We start from the raw sequence: 16,021 nt of genomic DNA, 5'->3' as shown, positions 1-16,021 counted from the left end.
TGAATGAAGAAGAATGTAGACCACACCAGTGGAAAGTTATTGCTGGCACCATGCAATATTTGCATCAAAAGCCATTTAAATCTGCAATTATCAATACAGTGGCTAGCGTAAACAAGATCACTTAATAAGGAGTTTCTAATAAATAACAAGTCACTTTACACACATGAGTCTAGATCTGAATGTATAATTCCTCCCTGTTAGAAATGTTTCAGGAAAACAGGCTTTGACCATGTTTCTAATTCTGTAGGAAGGGTTTGGCGTTCAGTGGTAAGCCAGGACACAAACTGATCTGTTTTATTGTTAATGTTTCAAGTCTTTGGGTAAGCTACTTTTAGTATTTGTATGAAAGCAATGGGTGAAGGACCTGGAATGCAATGAAGCTGACAAGGTAGGCCCAGATTCTTCCAATATCGTAGAAGACTTGAGACAAACAGAAAGGTTGTAACTGAGGTTAATGTGAAGGCCCACATGCTTATCTCACTGTGTCATTATGAAATAGTTTAATTCATCAATGAAGAACAACAGAAATAAGTAGAGGCTGAGAAAAGGGAAAAGTCGGGATGTTGTAAGAAAAGAACAGATAAAACAAAAGCAATTATTGTAGGAAAGCATACTTATTAGATTTATTGAGTATTAAATCCCCAATCCAATTTCCCTAGCATCATTTAGGGACTGTGATAACATAGTCTATGTGAGTTCTGTCTTCAACCTTGCATAGTATTTTCCTCTCAATTGTGTGACTACACAGTTAGTATAATTAAGTAAGGAGGTATAGATGGTCCATGCTGGTGTTTCCCTTAAAAAAATCATTATTTATGTGTTTTGCTTCTTTGTTGCTTAGGAAGATAGTTTTAGTTCAGTTAATTTCAATTACTTTCCTGTCATTTGTTTTAGACTCACTCCTTCATAGTGCATACTAAACTGTATGGTTAGGATTAACTGGTCAGCAACAATCACAGCACTAGATAATTCTGTATGTCAGCAAAGTTACTGACATTATGAAAAGGTAGGATGACTGTGTGAAGCCTTTAGTACTAATGGGTCTTAAGAGTAACAGGCCAAGCAAGCTAGAAGTAGAATAGACTTGTGCCAACAGGCAGCTGCAAAATTAACTTTACAAAAAGCTGTAAAAGAAAAAGCAGCTGCAAAAGAACTTTCTAAGGCCTGGAACTCCTTACTTATATCATTAGGTCAATAGTCTCCCTCCAGACTTTTAAAACCATTATGACAGGCTTCCTATCCAAAATCTGGTTCTGTTTCTTCTCGACCCCAGGATAAACTATATCCCTAAATATGAATAAGCACTTATTCACACTGTACACATTCTAACTCGCCCTTATTTATTCACTTCTTATTTTTAATCAATTTCTGTCCCCTGGCTGTCTAATCATACCATAACCCTGTTTTTCTCTCACTTCATATTGCAGTTCCTGTCTGTATTATACTAATTTACCTTTAATTTCACTAAACTGGCTAAAATTTCTTTAAATATTAAATTATTGTCATATAAACTATATCTATTTTTAACGTATGTTGTCACATTATGTGTAATCTGGTGTAATTATTTATCCTGTATAATCATTTAAAATGTAGATGTTGTTGTATTATATTTTAAGCTTTTAAAATTGTTGTTCTTAAATTGTTATTGTAATACTTTGAAGCTTTTCTCCCCAGGCATCTGCTGAAGATGGAAACTTACCCAGTCAGACTTTCCCAGTAATCAAATGTCAATAAATAAAATAAATGAAGTGTTTCATGGAGAGCTGTTGTGTATCTGAATAAACTAATTTAGTTATAACACATTGCATTTGATAAAGCAGCCCAAGGCAGCCATCTGACCTCCAGTCCAATCCCTGTCAGTCTAACAAATCCAGCTGTTAGGCTTATAGTAACTAGTCTAAATTCACTTACAATGCTGACATTTTCTATGGCTTTAAACATTTAGAGTATTGTATCCCACAAGTTATGGCCAAAGTTAAATACAGAAAGCACAATCTCCTCATTAGTAAGACTTGTACAGATAGCAGTGCCGGACAGAGGTCACATTCATCCCTGAATACTAATCTAGTGGATTCCCTTAAGTAAAGCCCCATTGTTCTGTGTATTACCATCAAGGTGAGGTCCACAGAAGACACCTGATTCATTTGTAACTGCTGTACAAGATGTATAGGATGGCTGGTAAATAGAATGGCTCAAATGGACACAGCAAAAAGAGAAGCAATGAATTTCAGCAAAGAAAATAGAATAAAGCAAGGATATTCCAGCTACTAGGAATTAGAACACTTACAAATATGAAATTTATAGAAGAATATCTAAGGTCTGAGTCAGAAAGTAGGAAAGTGCTTAAAAAGTATCAATTTTCTTGGTGATAACCCCATTCACAAAACTGGACCATTTACTATTATATAGCTTTCTCATATTAATTCTCTAGGTAGATACAAGGATTTGAATTATGCTAGATAAGTATGCCACGTATCTGGTTATTAACATACATGCAGAAACCATAGGGGTTAGATGGAGGAAGGATTAGTCATGGTGAGGCTTCCTAAATGAGTACATCAATATGGGTTTGAAGGACTTCAGTCAATCAGATTGGTCTAAAAGATATAGCCACAGGAAGCAACTACATTCATAAAAAGGCTAAAATGGGACTATGAGAATGACTTTGGATTTGTTCTGTTTGGCTTACTAAAACTTGAGTACCAGAGGAAATTGTGAAGAGTAATCCTAGAGGTCACTTCTGGACTACAAAATTCCTTGGCTACTTCCCCAAAGAAAGCATGACTGAGTGAAATGTGTTTGGTAATAGTCAGAGATGCAGACAGGATGCAGTTATGTTTCCACTGTGAATGAGGAGTTTGTGTGTTACAGACAATCTGAGGGACCACTTGTATGGCATCAGCAAGCAGTGGCTGAGGCTGACTACAAGAGAGTCGGCTTCTCCAAGAATATGGGCAGCTACCAGAAAGCTGTGGTGGTCTTAGCTCATTTCTATATTATCCTTGTCTCTGAAAACACTATAGATACACAAAACTCCATTCTCCTTGTCTACATCTTATACCACAGAAGTATTATCAGTGTGGGTGGCAGCAGCACCATATGGGAAGGAGTCCTGAAAGGCCTGCAGAGTTTATGTTAATGAACAGATTGATCTGCAGCTGTAACCATGCACATTGGATGTCTGACCTTGACAACACCCCCCCCCCCCAACTCTAGGGTGGATGATAGTTATAATGAGCATGGGAATGTGGAAGAGGCTGCTCAAACTAAGCTTGGAGACATGGAACCACCAAGGAAGATGATCCTTACAAGTCCTCAAAATTCCAATCTGATCTGACAAAAGATTCACTGCATTAACATTTCACTGCCGAATCCTCATGTTGAACCTGGCAAGAAGAACCAGACAAATAGAGGTCACTGTCATACATAGGGCTTTAAGGTAATGAGTTGGAATGCGGAAGTTAAGACACTGCTGAACAGGTGCACTCCTTTCTAAGGTTAGGCTTTTATTTTATTTTAGCTAGGTAAGCCTGCTGAACACATCTTCTTTTTAGGGGTAATTGAGGAGCACTGTCTGCTTAAGAGACCTGCTCAAGTGTCAGACAGTTTACAGTGCAAATTGTTGGAATTAATCTCAGGATGACAGCATGAAGCACATTAGCAGATCACAGTCTTAACCCTGTGAGCTAAATGGAAGGAATACCTTTTTTAGGTACTTTGTTTCAAATATAATGACTAAACTTGATCAAACTGCATTAGAGACAAATGCAGAAAAAAGTTGTTTTGAGAAGTTGTACTCCCACACCCCCTGCTTAATATAATCAGCACAAAGGTTAGTGCTCCTTGAAATATAAAACAATACCCTCTTTCAAGGACCCCCTTCACCATAATCATATTTTTGATCAAACATCCCAGTTTCATGAAAACAACAAACATTTCTCAGAAAAAATGCCCATGCCCTTCAAATTATCGTGACATATATCACATTGTTTCAGTGAAGCTGCATATTTTAAAGTTCCTTTTAAACAAAGTAGTCATATAATTGTATAATGCCAACAATGTTAACACATGTGAGAGGGGTAGCACATGATTTATACATGTACACCATGTGTAACTTAAATGTCGAGCTTTTCTCCCTAGGCCTCCACTGAAAAGGCATTTTATCTAGTCAGACCTTTCCTGGTCAATAGACAAATAAAAAAATAAATAAATTGTTTAAAAAAGAATTATAATATTTAGGTTAGTATTCCATGACAGCCTAATAGTTACTGCTGGCAGAGCACCAGGGACCAAATTTCATCTAGCAGTTCACAGAAACAAGTCAATGAATTAAATGGCTCTTCTCCTGCTCCTGCCGTCCGGGGAAGGATGCAGGCTCATAGTATGGTAGGGGATGCTAGCCTCATCTGTAAGCATCAGGAATGTTTCATTTACTCTGCAGGGTGTACAGCTCATGCCTGCTATAAGGGCTATGTGGTCTCAACATCTTTTGCAATACAGTGCCTCCCACTAGGTCTTAGATAGAAAATACAGAGCAATACAACAAAAGAAAGAAACTGTTGCAGAAAAGAGTAAAATCCCATGACTGGAAGAACTCCCTGGTCAGCCTCAGTAAGAAGCTGAGATCCCTCATAAAATTCTCCAAAGCTAGTTATGAAAACAAAATCGCCACTGATTCTAAAGACAACCACAAAGCATTCTATAGCTATGTCAAAAATCTCAATGGCAACACTCAGATCTGCTCTGAGTTACAGCACAATGGCACTAAATATACAGAACCAACTGATATTGCCAACATCCTGGCAGATAGGTTCAGTGCTAACTTTACCCCCCCCCCCCATCCCACCTCCTAAAGGGCCCATCTCTATACTGGAAGAATGCAAAGTTGTTGCAATCATGGCTGCACAGGTAAAAACCACACTCTCCAAAGCCAAGAACACAGCATCCATGGGACCTGACAACATCCCAGGCTGTGTTCTACATGAACAACAGAATGAAATGGCACCCCACCTAAGCACCATGTTCAATCATAGCCTCACCTCAGGCTTTGTGCCCACTGAATGGCACACAGTGACAGTTATCCAACTCCACAAAGGGGGAGCCACCATGGACCCTGGGAACTACTGCCCCATAAGCCTAACAAGCCTGGTCTGCAAGGCCATGGAACGTATCATCATGGAACTTATAAACAAAGACTCTGATAATCTCCAAACTCTGGACCCTACCCAGTTCAGGTTTGTAAAAGGCAAATCATGTCTCCTAAACCTGATTGACTTCTTTGAAGCAGTCATCAAAACCGTAGACAAGGGTAAGGTGGTTCACACAGCCTATCTGGATCTTGCCAAGGCTTTTGACACCATCCCCCACTCTGGAATTATAGATAAACTCACTAAACTAGTTATAAATCCCTATGTCACAAGAGGGGTTGCCAACTGGCTCACTGACAGAACCCACACTGTGAAAGTAGCAGACTCCAAATCTGACTTCAAACCAGTGACAAGTTGAGTACCAAAGGGTTCAGTCCTGGGTCCTCTCCTGTTTGGTATCTACTTTTCTGAAGTACAGGCTAACACAGAAGGTCTTTGGCTAATGAAGTTAGCAGATGATTGCAAACTAGGAGCCGTAATTGAAACTCCTAATGATGTGGACATCCTACAAAAGGGCCTCACTGAGACAGATGCCTGGTGTCAAAGCCATGGCCTCAACCTCAATGCCAAAAAGTGCATTGTCATCCCCTTTGGTAAAAACGCTGTACCCATGAGCTACCATATAGGTGGTAGTCTACTTAACACCAAAAGTGTGATAAGAGACCTTGGGACACAGGTGGAAAGTAGTCTCTCCTTTGATAATCACATCCCCACAGTAGTCAGGAAATCCTTCTAAGTGGCACACCTCATCACAAAAGGTTTCTCATCCAGGAAAAAAGAAGTCATTGTTCCCCTCTACTTGTCACTCATTAGACCCATTATAGAGTACAATGCCCCTTTTGGTATGTACCTCACTAGACATCTACAACAACTGGAAGGGCTGCAGAAATACCTCACAAAGAGGATTACCAGCCTCAAATAGATGCTTTACGCAGACCATCTCAAAAAACTCCAGCTTTACTCCATCGCATATCGCCTACTCAGAGGCAATCTCTGCCTAACATACAAAGCTATGTCAAACCCAGAGGTGTTGGACATGCTCCACTTAAAGAAATCCCAATCCCTCCCCTCTAGGGACCTAAACCTTATCACTAAAATAAACAGAACATGCTGGAGGGATAGATTCCTGTCCCAGAGACTTCCCATACTCTGAAACAAACTACCTATCTAAATCAAACAAAGCTCCTCATTAGCACTCTTCAAGAAAAATCTTGATGATTGGATGGGAAATAGGAAATTCACCCTGGGGATCACCTCTGTGGCTCTGCTCAACAGGAACACAGGAAAATAATTTTCTTGGGTGGTGAAAGCCAGGGTACCTTTATGGCTAGGCTTGTATAGGCCTTAGGGCCGATAGCCTAGTACCGACCTATGAACCTATGAATTGATGGCTGTGGAATTTGTGCTACTTTCTGTATGCCAGCATAGATGGCATGAGGAAGCAGTTACATGGTAGGGATGGTAGCTAGAGTAGAACAATTCAAGAGACAAGCCAGGCTGGCGGGTAAGTACAACCTTAGCACTTCAGAACATAATTGCTGGCAAATACTCAATGAGTCACAGTCCTATAACCTTTGTCCCTTTCTTCATCAGTTACATGCCTCATGTTGAGAATTCAAGTTTCAGCTTATAAGAAGAGTAGTGCCTCTGCCCATCTCCAGCATAAAGTGTTTATGGTTACTGTAGCATTTCCTAACACTATTGCCATGCTATGAAGTCTGATAGAAAATCTCATCCTAAGTTATACATAGCCCTCAACAAGTAACTGTAGAATGTATCGAGCATGCTGTATGTTGTTTTATTTTCCAATCTTTGTATGCTCTGGGATTTGTCAGAAAAAGGTCCACTTGGATCAGTGCTCTATTCTGGTCAGCAAATAAAAATCGAAATGAAGTAAATAATGGTGAAATCATGAGGAGTCGAATAATAGAGCAGACCCAAAAGTCCAGAGGACTGATTTCACTCTGCTGCTGGTGTCCTGTTTACTGATTCTTTTGGCTGTCCTGTTTAATCCTCACTGGATATTGAGGGACTGCCATGACTGCAAATCTGAAGATCACTGTTCACTTTTTATAGCTGACAAAAGGGAATACATCAGCACTAGATATCAGTGCCTTTATCTCTATGAGTATTCTTACAATTAAGTCTGAAACATGCCATTCTGAATTATTCTTATATCTGCCTAACAACTGAATCAAAAACTGGTAATATCAAACGCCCATAATAAACACAGATATGCAGGTATTCAGCTCAGGGTGTTTCTTTTAGCACATCAGAATGTCATTCCTAGCAGTCTATTATTTAGGCATTTCCTTTAAGTAATAGCTGATAATAAATATTTGTCCGAGCAAAATATAATGGTATACCCTTAGCCTAAAATGCATTTACAGTCACCTAATAATAAAACAGCTACACAAAATAAATGCAGCAAAGCTGAAGTTATATGATATGACATCTAAATGTGTTAGTGACTTGTGTGATGAAACCGATGTGTCACTGAATTCTGTTTATATCATTTATTACAGGCTATGTTATGTATGTATTTTTTTCTTCTAGTTACTTATACACGTCCAGTTATCATACTCGGTCCAATGAAAGATCGAATTAATGATGATTTGATTTCTGAATTCCCTGACAAATTTGGTTCATGTGTGCCACGTAAGTATAAAGAATACAATATTATCTTCAAACAGATAGTTAATTTTGCAGCATAGCAATTAAACTTACTTGTTGCTTTCCATTTTTATTTTTAAGTGTTTCTTTTAACTGTCCTTTTGATAGGCACCACTAAAAAGACTTGGGTGTTGCTATGGTAACAAAAATGTTTTTTCTTTGAAAAGGTGGGAGATTTTTCCTCAAATACTTTTCTGTCTGTACAAAACAGGACTGGAATGTGCAATTTTATTCTCAGCAGCCATGTTCATTAGGTACTTAAATCTTTTACGAAAAGATTCTTTCTGTTATATTCACACTCAATTTATTTTACAAGGTGTTCTGTTCTGCTTTAGTAAAGTGACTGACCTGAATGAAAGAAGAGTGCATTTTCTTCAGCTTCAAAGTGCTACCAAAATAATTTTGCAGTCATACCAAATGTCGCTGAAATTCCTAGTACTGGAACTGTAATCCTCAAATGGAGACATTACAGGTTAAACATGGGGAAAGCTATCACTTAATATACTACACATTAAGTGCTAAAAGGATCATGGTTGCTCTTGGTGTATTACAGTGTCATGATATTGATAGATATTAACACAAAACTTTGAATTTGCAAAAATAATTTCAGTGAAAGGATTGCGACGGATACTGAGAATTTAAAGTTTCTACTGATTGCAACTGTACCAAAATCTATGTGGTTATAGTATGAAATAGTTCAGTGCAGTTTTATAGAGAAATTTTTAAAGCAATGGTGCCGTGTACTCAGCTTTCTAAATGAGTGTGCATTCTAAACGCTGTATTAGAAATTACCTTATGTTTACATAGGACTACAGTCAACTATAAAAGAAAATGCCCTAAAACACAATACAAGGATTATCCCATATTCAGTCCTTGAAAATGTTGTTGTAATAATACATAGTACACTTTTAAGTTTGCAGAAGTAAGAGATATATTCATGTTACCTTCTTAATTAGAAGATATGACATCAAATATTATGATTTCATTTTTAGAACTCCAAGTTGTGATGGAAGGGTACTGTGCAATGAAAACAACAAATGTAATACACATTTTTCATTGGTTTCATTATTACTAATAATGGATTATAATACTTTGAAAATGGGTCTAGTGTATAAACTAAAAGATGTAATGTATGGAAAGGATGGTGAGTCTAAGACTGTTTAGTCCCAAAGTTGGCATGATTTGGAAATGTGGCTAGGACTTAGGGTAACTAAAGTTTCTGTACCTGTAGACTCCTGACATCTAAATCCAGTGTTATAGAGTAAACTCCTATCTTGATTCCTACATTATGAGAGGAGAACTTTTGAGGAACTCTCACCTGCTGCCAAGTCATATAAGCTAAAGACCGCTTGAAAGGTTATTATTTCTAGTCACCATTTCTTTTCAACCTTTATCCATTTTAATTTGTTTGTTTTATAGATGCTTGCGTGAGTATGCATAATAATATTAGATGGCATTTGTGAAAAGTTTACCAACATGTTTCATATGCACATACTCTATTTAGACATATGGACCAGTTTGGCATACACATTAGCCAGTCAGATACTAGTAAACAGAACGTTCATTATCAGAGCCTCTAGAAAATTGTACTTTCAGTCTGTGTTTTCTATAGAGGCAGTATAGAATATATAAAGCCTCTACACAGTCGATGCAAAATATACCTATTAAGATTCCTTCACTTACTCCATCTTGTACATAGCAGCAACTTAATTCATGTCTGTTTTGATAAAAATCAAATTTACAAATCAGTGAATTGTTGCTCCCTCCTTTCTCTACAATTTTACATTTAATTCCATTTTTGCTTACATGCAAAGAATATGAACTGCCAAAAACTATGATAAGAACATAACATTCACACAAATGGTCACTAATAAAGGTGTTGATGTGTGCTCTTTTACATTTTATAAACATACAGTTAGGCTACTTAAACTTGCACAGAATCATTGAATCTCCCTTGATCATATTTCATATTTTAAACAACAAAATCATCTAAACTTCTCATATAGTTAAATTATCACATAGGATGAACCATTAATAGCAGACAATTTCAGCCATGCAAAACAAAATTGTCTCATCCATGCAAATGAGAAGGTTTTCACCTCTACTCTCACCTATTATTTTAATTTCTTTGTCTCTGAAAAGCTCTCTGACTGTGTACTTTAACTCAGGATTCATGTGACAAGCATTAATAGATAGCTTGATTAATGAAACCAGACATAAGCCTAAATATTTTATCAAAACTTTTTCTACAAGCACAGAGGGAGTTAATATGATCAAATCTGGATAAAAGTTTAATCATCTGTAGTTCAAATTTTAACTTGTATAGTTCAGCACAGTCTTAAAAATGAGTCTCCAGATAACAATTTGATTATCGGAGCATTTCCAACATAGACTTCATACCAAAGGAAAAATATGGGACAGTTTTGATGATGTGTAAAATAATATTTGAATAAGCACTGGAAGCCATAGAACTTAAACATTCAAATGTAGAGGTGTAGTGCAGTATCTCAACTGCTCTAACCAACTTTATTGCCCAGGAGTTCATTTCTAAATCTTTCTCCCAAATCAAGCCATACCTGTTCTGAATCTCAGCAACATCGTGTATACAGCAGTGATACTGCCCCTTTAAGTTATAGAAAATAACCCCTCACATCCACTCACCTACCCCACTGAGGGTCTGAACCAGCACTGGTGGGGACAAGAAAGTTCAGTAGGTTTTCTATCCAAAAATAATCATACTTCTTCAAGCTGAAAATCTTTCTTTGAAAGACATCATGAAGAAGTGGAGTCAATTGACATAAGTTGTCACAAAACTGAGTGTAGGGGTATTTACTTGAAGCCATTTGAATTTCTGCAAAAGTAAAGTCCCAGTTTTTAAATGTACTTATCAGAGCCAGACATTTTATCCAGTTCTTACTATTTGTTAGAGCAAAGCCTTCCAAGCATGTTCATTCAGCACGACAAATATTTGATCTTTGCTTTCCTTTCCAGAAATATTATCTTTTGATAACATTTATAAGTGTATATGTAAGCATATAAATTTACTTTATATATATATATATATATATATATATATATAATATAGCAATAACTGTCGAGTGGGTGTGGCATACTGAAGATTTACCCATGCTTGCTGTGGTTTAGTCACAAGAGTGAAGCCTGAGTGATTAAACAAAGGCAACCACAGGTAAATCTTCAACATGCACACCCAGGAGTTGGTTATTGCTATTATAAAATGACATTATATAAGAAATTGCTTACTTTTCTTAAATAATGTCTTTCTATAATGGTGCCATGGTGTTCTTCCATGTTGTTTAAACATTCTGCCACTTAGCTGATGTACTGCGTATGGGACTTACATTCCAGCAAGCAATAGAGAAGGAAAATCTCCGCTGCTGCTTCCATTTTTTTTTTGAACAAAATAACGTGAAATCCAGACAGTTTAGAGGTATGAGACAGGCATGGCAAAAATACAAGGAAAAGCAGGTATGCTTCTTTCGTTTTGCATAAAGTACCTGATTTTCCTTGTATTTTCTATGCCCTCCATATGTACTTCTCAACCTCTTAGCTCAAGAAAACTGCAAAGCTTTAGCATACCTTAATAGAAGAATGTCTGGGTGACCAGACTTTTTTCTATTGGTATATGCTCAATTTTCAATGGGCATGCTGGTTGAGCTGGCCAATCGGCATGCACACTTTTGAATTTTAATAAGCTACCATTGTATAATATGTATTATTAAATATATATTTAATTTATATGTAAGATTTGTATATAGGGGTGATAAGCTATTCATTCATTTCAAAAGTATCTGCTTACAGATTTTCAAAAAGTGATGGGAAAGTAAACCTTACATTATTTTAATTTTTGCTGTTGTTGTGTATAATTCTAAGTCCAGTAAAGATAATTTTTCTTTGCTACTAGATAATAGCAACAAATCCCATGTAAGGCACTTTTTTGTCCATCCCATATAAAGGTTCATAGGTAGGTACTAGGCTATTGGCCCAAGGGCCTATGTAAGCTTAGCCAGCAAGGTTCCATAGCTTACGCCACCCAAGAAAGTTATTTTCCTGTGCCGCTATCCAGCAGAGACACAGCAGTGATCCCCGGGGTGTATTTCCTATTTCCCTTCCACTCATCAAGATTTTTCTTGAAGAGTGCTAATGAAGAACTTTGCTTTACATAGATGGGTAGCTTGTTCCAGAGTATAGGAAGTCTCTGGGACAGGAATCTATCCCTCCAGTGTGTCCTGTTTATTGTGGTGACAAGGTTTAGGTCCCTAGAGCATGTAGCTCGGAGCGATTGGGATTTCTTTAGGTGTAGCATGTCCAACAGCTCTGGGTTTGACATAGCTTTATATGTTAGGTAGAGATCACCTCAGAGTAGGAGATATGCTACAGAGTAAAGCTGAAGTTTTTTGAGGCGATCAGTGTAGGGTATTTGTTTGAGGCCAGTAATCCTTTTTGTGAGGTACTTCTGTGGCCTTTCCAGCTGCTGCAGATGTCTTGTGAGGTACATTCCAAAAGGGACATTGTACTCTATAATGGGTCTAATGAGTGACGAATAGAGGGTAACAATGACCTCTTTTTTCCTGGGTGAGAACCCTTTTATGATGAGGTGTGCCACGTAGAAGGATTTCCTGACTACTGTGGAGATGTGACTATCAAAGGAGAGACTACTGTCCACCTGGGTCCCAAGGTCTCTTATCATACATTCGGTGCTAAGTAGATTGCTGCCTATGTGATAGTTCATGGGTACAGAGTTTTTACCAAAGGGGATGACACTGCACATTTTGGCATTGAGCTTGAGGCCATGGCTCTGACACCAGGCAACTGTCTCAGTGAGGCCCTTCTACAGGATGTCCACATCATTTGGGGACTTGACTATGGCTCCTAGTTTGCAGTCATCTGCAAACTTCATTAGCCAGAGGCCTTCTGTGTTAGCCTGTACTTCAGAGAAGTAGATACCAAACAGGAGAGGTCCCAGGACGGAACCCTGTGGTACTCCACTTGTCACTGCTTTGAGGTCAGATTTGGAGTCTGCAACTTTTACAGTGTGGGTTCTGTCAGTGAGCCATTTGGCAACCCATCTTGTGACATAGGGATTTATACCTAGTTTAGTGAGTTTAGCTATAATTCCAGAATGGGTGATGGTGTCGAAAGCCTTGGCGAGGTCAAGATAGGCTGTGTGAGCCACCTTACCCTCATCCACGGCTTTGGTGACTGCCTCAAAGAAGTTGATCAGGTTCAGGAGGCATGATCTGCCTTTCACAAACCCAAACTGGGTGGGATCCAGAGTTTTGGAGGTTACCAATGTCTTTGTTTATGAGTTCCATGATGATACATTCCATGGCCTTGCAGACCAGGCTCATCAGGCTAATAGGTCGATAGTTCCTGGGATCAGTGGTGGCTCCCCTTTGTGGAGTGGGATAACTGTTGCTGTGTGCCATTCAGTGAGCACAAAGCCTAATGCAAGGCTATTATTGAACATGGTGCTTAAGTGGGGAGCCAGTTCGTTCGGACGTTCGTGTAAAACGCAGCTTGGGATGTTGTCCGGTCCCATGGATGCTTTGTTTTTTGGCTTTAGAGAGTGCAGCTTTTACCTGTGTAGTTGTGATTACAGGGACTCTGCATTCTTCCTGTATAGATATGGGCCCTTTAGAGGGTGAGAAGGGGGTAAAGTTAGCACTGAACCTATCTGCCAGGATGTTGGCAATATCAGTTGGTTCTGTAGTTTTCGTGCCTTTGTGCTGTAACTCAGAGCAGATCTGGGTGTTGCCATCTAGATTCTTGACATAGCTATAGAATGCTTTGTGGTTGTCCTTGGATTTAGTGGCGGTTTTGTTTTCGTAGCTAGCTTTGGAGGATCTTATAAGGGATCTCAACTTCTTACTGAGGCTGACCAGGGAGCTCCTCCACTCATGGGATTTTACTCTCTTTTGCAACAGTTTCTTCCTTCTGTTATACAGTTTGTTCATGTCAGGGGACAACCAGATAGGCTTCCTTTTTTTGGAGGATAGCATCTTGGTTCTGTTTGGGATAGCACGATCCATGCACTCGTGTAAGTGCTTATAGAGTGCATTTGTGTAGGATTCAGCAGTTGTAACTGTATTGCCCATCTGCATGGGTGTCAAGAGGTTCACCACTTCTGTCTTAAGAAGCAAGAAGCATGAAGTTTGCTTTGGAGAAAGGCCCAGGAATTTGGTTGTTTTGAATGTCTCTAATACCTCCCTTTTGATAGTGAGTGCTTGGTGAACTGTTGCCTTTCTCCTGAAGTCCATAATCATTTTTTGGTCTTATTAACATTCAGGTCCAGATTGTTCCTATCATACCAGGCAATCAAAGTGTTCACCTCATCCCTGTAGTTATGTTCATTCCCACTACTAATGAGACCCACGACTGTGGTATCATCAGCAAATTTTGTAATATGGTGTGACATATTTTGCAGTGCAGTCATGGGTGAGGATGGTGAAGAGCAAGGGGCTGAGCACACAACCTTGGGCAACACCAATATTCAGGACTATGCGTTGAGAGGAGTTCTTTCCAGTGCATGTCCACTGGGGTCTACCAATCAAAAAGTGAAGAGTCCAGTTACATCATAGGTGCTAGTTTATCCCACGTTTCACAAGCTTATCCACCAGTTGCATCGGTATCACAGTGCTGAATGCAGAACTGAAGTCAATGTATAGCATCCTTATGTAGTTGTTCCTCCCTTCTAGGTGTTTTAATGCAAGGTGTAGTGTGACTGATAGAGCATCCGCAGTTGATCTACTTGCCTGGTATGGAAACTGGAGTGAATCAAAGGATTTAGGCAGAGTTGCAGATAAATGTTTCTTCACAATCATCACAAAGCACTTCATGACGTTTGAGGTTAAGGTGACTGGTCTGAAGTCATTGAGGCAAGTAGGGATGGGTTTCTTTGGAAGTGGGACAATACTTGTTTCCTTAAAACATGAGGGAACTTTCTCCATAGCAAGGAATGAATTGAAGATGTCCATCAGTACTAGACATAACTGATCAGCACACCGCTTGCCAGGTATGTTGTCTGGTCCAGCAGCCTTCCTAGGACTCACCTTCTTAAGCTGAAGTCTCACCTCCTTGGACTTTAAGGTGAGCACTCTTTGCCAGTGTTCATTTTAGTAGGTATGGTGGTGTTCTCCTCAAATCTGCCAAAGAAGGAGTTCAGTTCATTTATCATTTTCACTTATCATCATTATATATTAATTTCATCTCACCTATTAATGATCATACCTTACCCCCATACCCCCCCAACTGAATATAAACAAACTCTAAAATTGAGAACAGGAGGAAAAGGGAAATATTTCCTTAAACTCACCATCCACCAGGCTTCCATACTGCAATCTGTTGTCTGCAGCTGTTGAAATACAAATATGATGATTATTGTCTCAATGACCAATCAATTGGCAATTCCAATTGCCTCTGAATTATGCTAAATCCAAAAAGTGTTTACTCTAGTAACTTTATTATAACAGCAAATACTTACTTATTTGTTAGAAAAAACTGAGGCCTATATCACCTAATTTAGCAGAACTCGAGACAACATATATATTTCTTGATTGAGAATATTATGGCCAAAGTGCCCGTTGTCTTTAACCAGAATTTAAAAAACAATGATATTCTATAAAGCTTTGTCTAGATTATTCTCATTTCTTAATTTAATGTTAATGATATTTATTAGTAAAAGAGCTCCATAATGGGAATATTTTTATTTAACAGAGTTAATAGAGCCAGTCAGTGAAAATTTTGCATGAGACCATTTAATAAATCTCATTGTTAGAAGAATAGAATTTGCTTGTACCTCTATATCCTAAAAAATGCTCTTTGCATAAGACCATCTAAGAAATGATGCAGTAACATAAGTGAAGATGGTCCTTTTAATTGTCAAAGACATTAGTCTGAATTCCATGAGATTTAGCATGTGAAACAGTACTTGTCCATGGAGAGGAAATGCCTGGCATGACACATAACCAGGCCATACCCTGGTATATGCACATGTATATGTATTATATCCTAGTATATTTATGAGACAGTAAGAGGAGTTACATGTCTGTAACTTAGCTCATCAGCTATGAATGGATAACAACATACCAGAGGCATCTTGCACCTAATGCAATATGCTGCACAGGCAAATTATAATATGCATGCATTATACCTGAGAGCCGGTGATGATTGTGTGACATCAT

At 38.4% G+C, this 16,021-nt stretch overlaps 1 protein-coding gene across 13 annotated transcripts in view; it reads left to right on the top strand.

Moving 5' to 3' along the window:
* DLG2 (discs large MAGUK scaffold protein 2) overlaps nt 1–16,021 on the top strand; it is a 4,792,098-nt gene that overhangs the window by 4,718,956 nt on the left and 57,121 nt on the right. For all 13 annotated transcript variants that reach the window (XM_044071159.1, XM_044071154.1, XM_044071155.1 and 10 more), the window contains one exon: nt 7,704–7,805. In XM_044071159.1, coding sequence (XP_043927094.1) covers nt 7,704–7,805 — 102 coding nt within the window. The remainder of the gene's footprint in view (nt 1–7,703; nt 7,806–16,021) is intronic.

The sequence above is a fragment of the Protopterus annectens genome, chromosome 5.part0 (genome assembly GCF_019279795.1).
Source record: "Protopterus annectens isolate FY-2018-M chromosome 5.part0, PAN1.0, whole genome shotgun sequence".
Classification (NCBI taxonomy): domain Eukaryota; kingdom Metazoa; phylum Chordata; order Ceratodontiformes; family Protopteridae; genus Protopterus; species Protopterus annectens.
The sequence above is the reverse complement of the archived record's forward strand: the minus strand, read 5'-3'. Positions and strand labels throughout refer to the sequence as shown.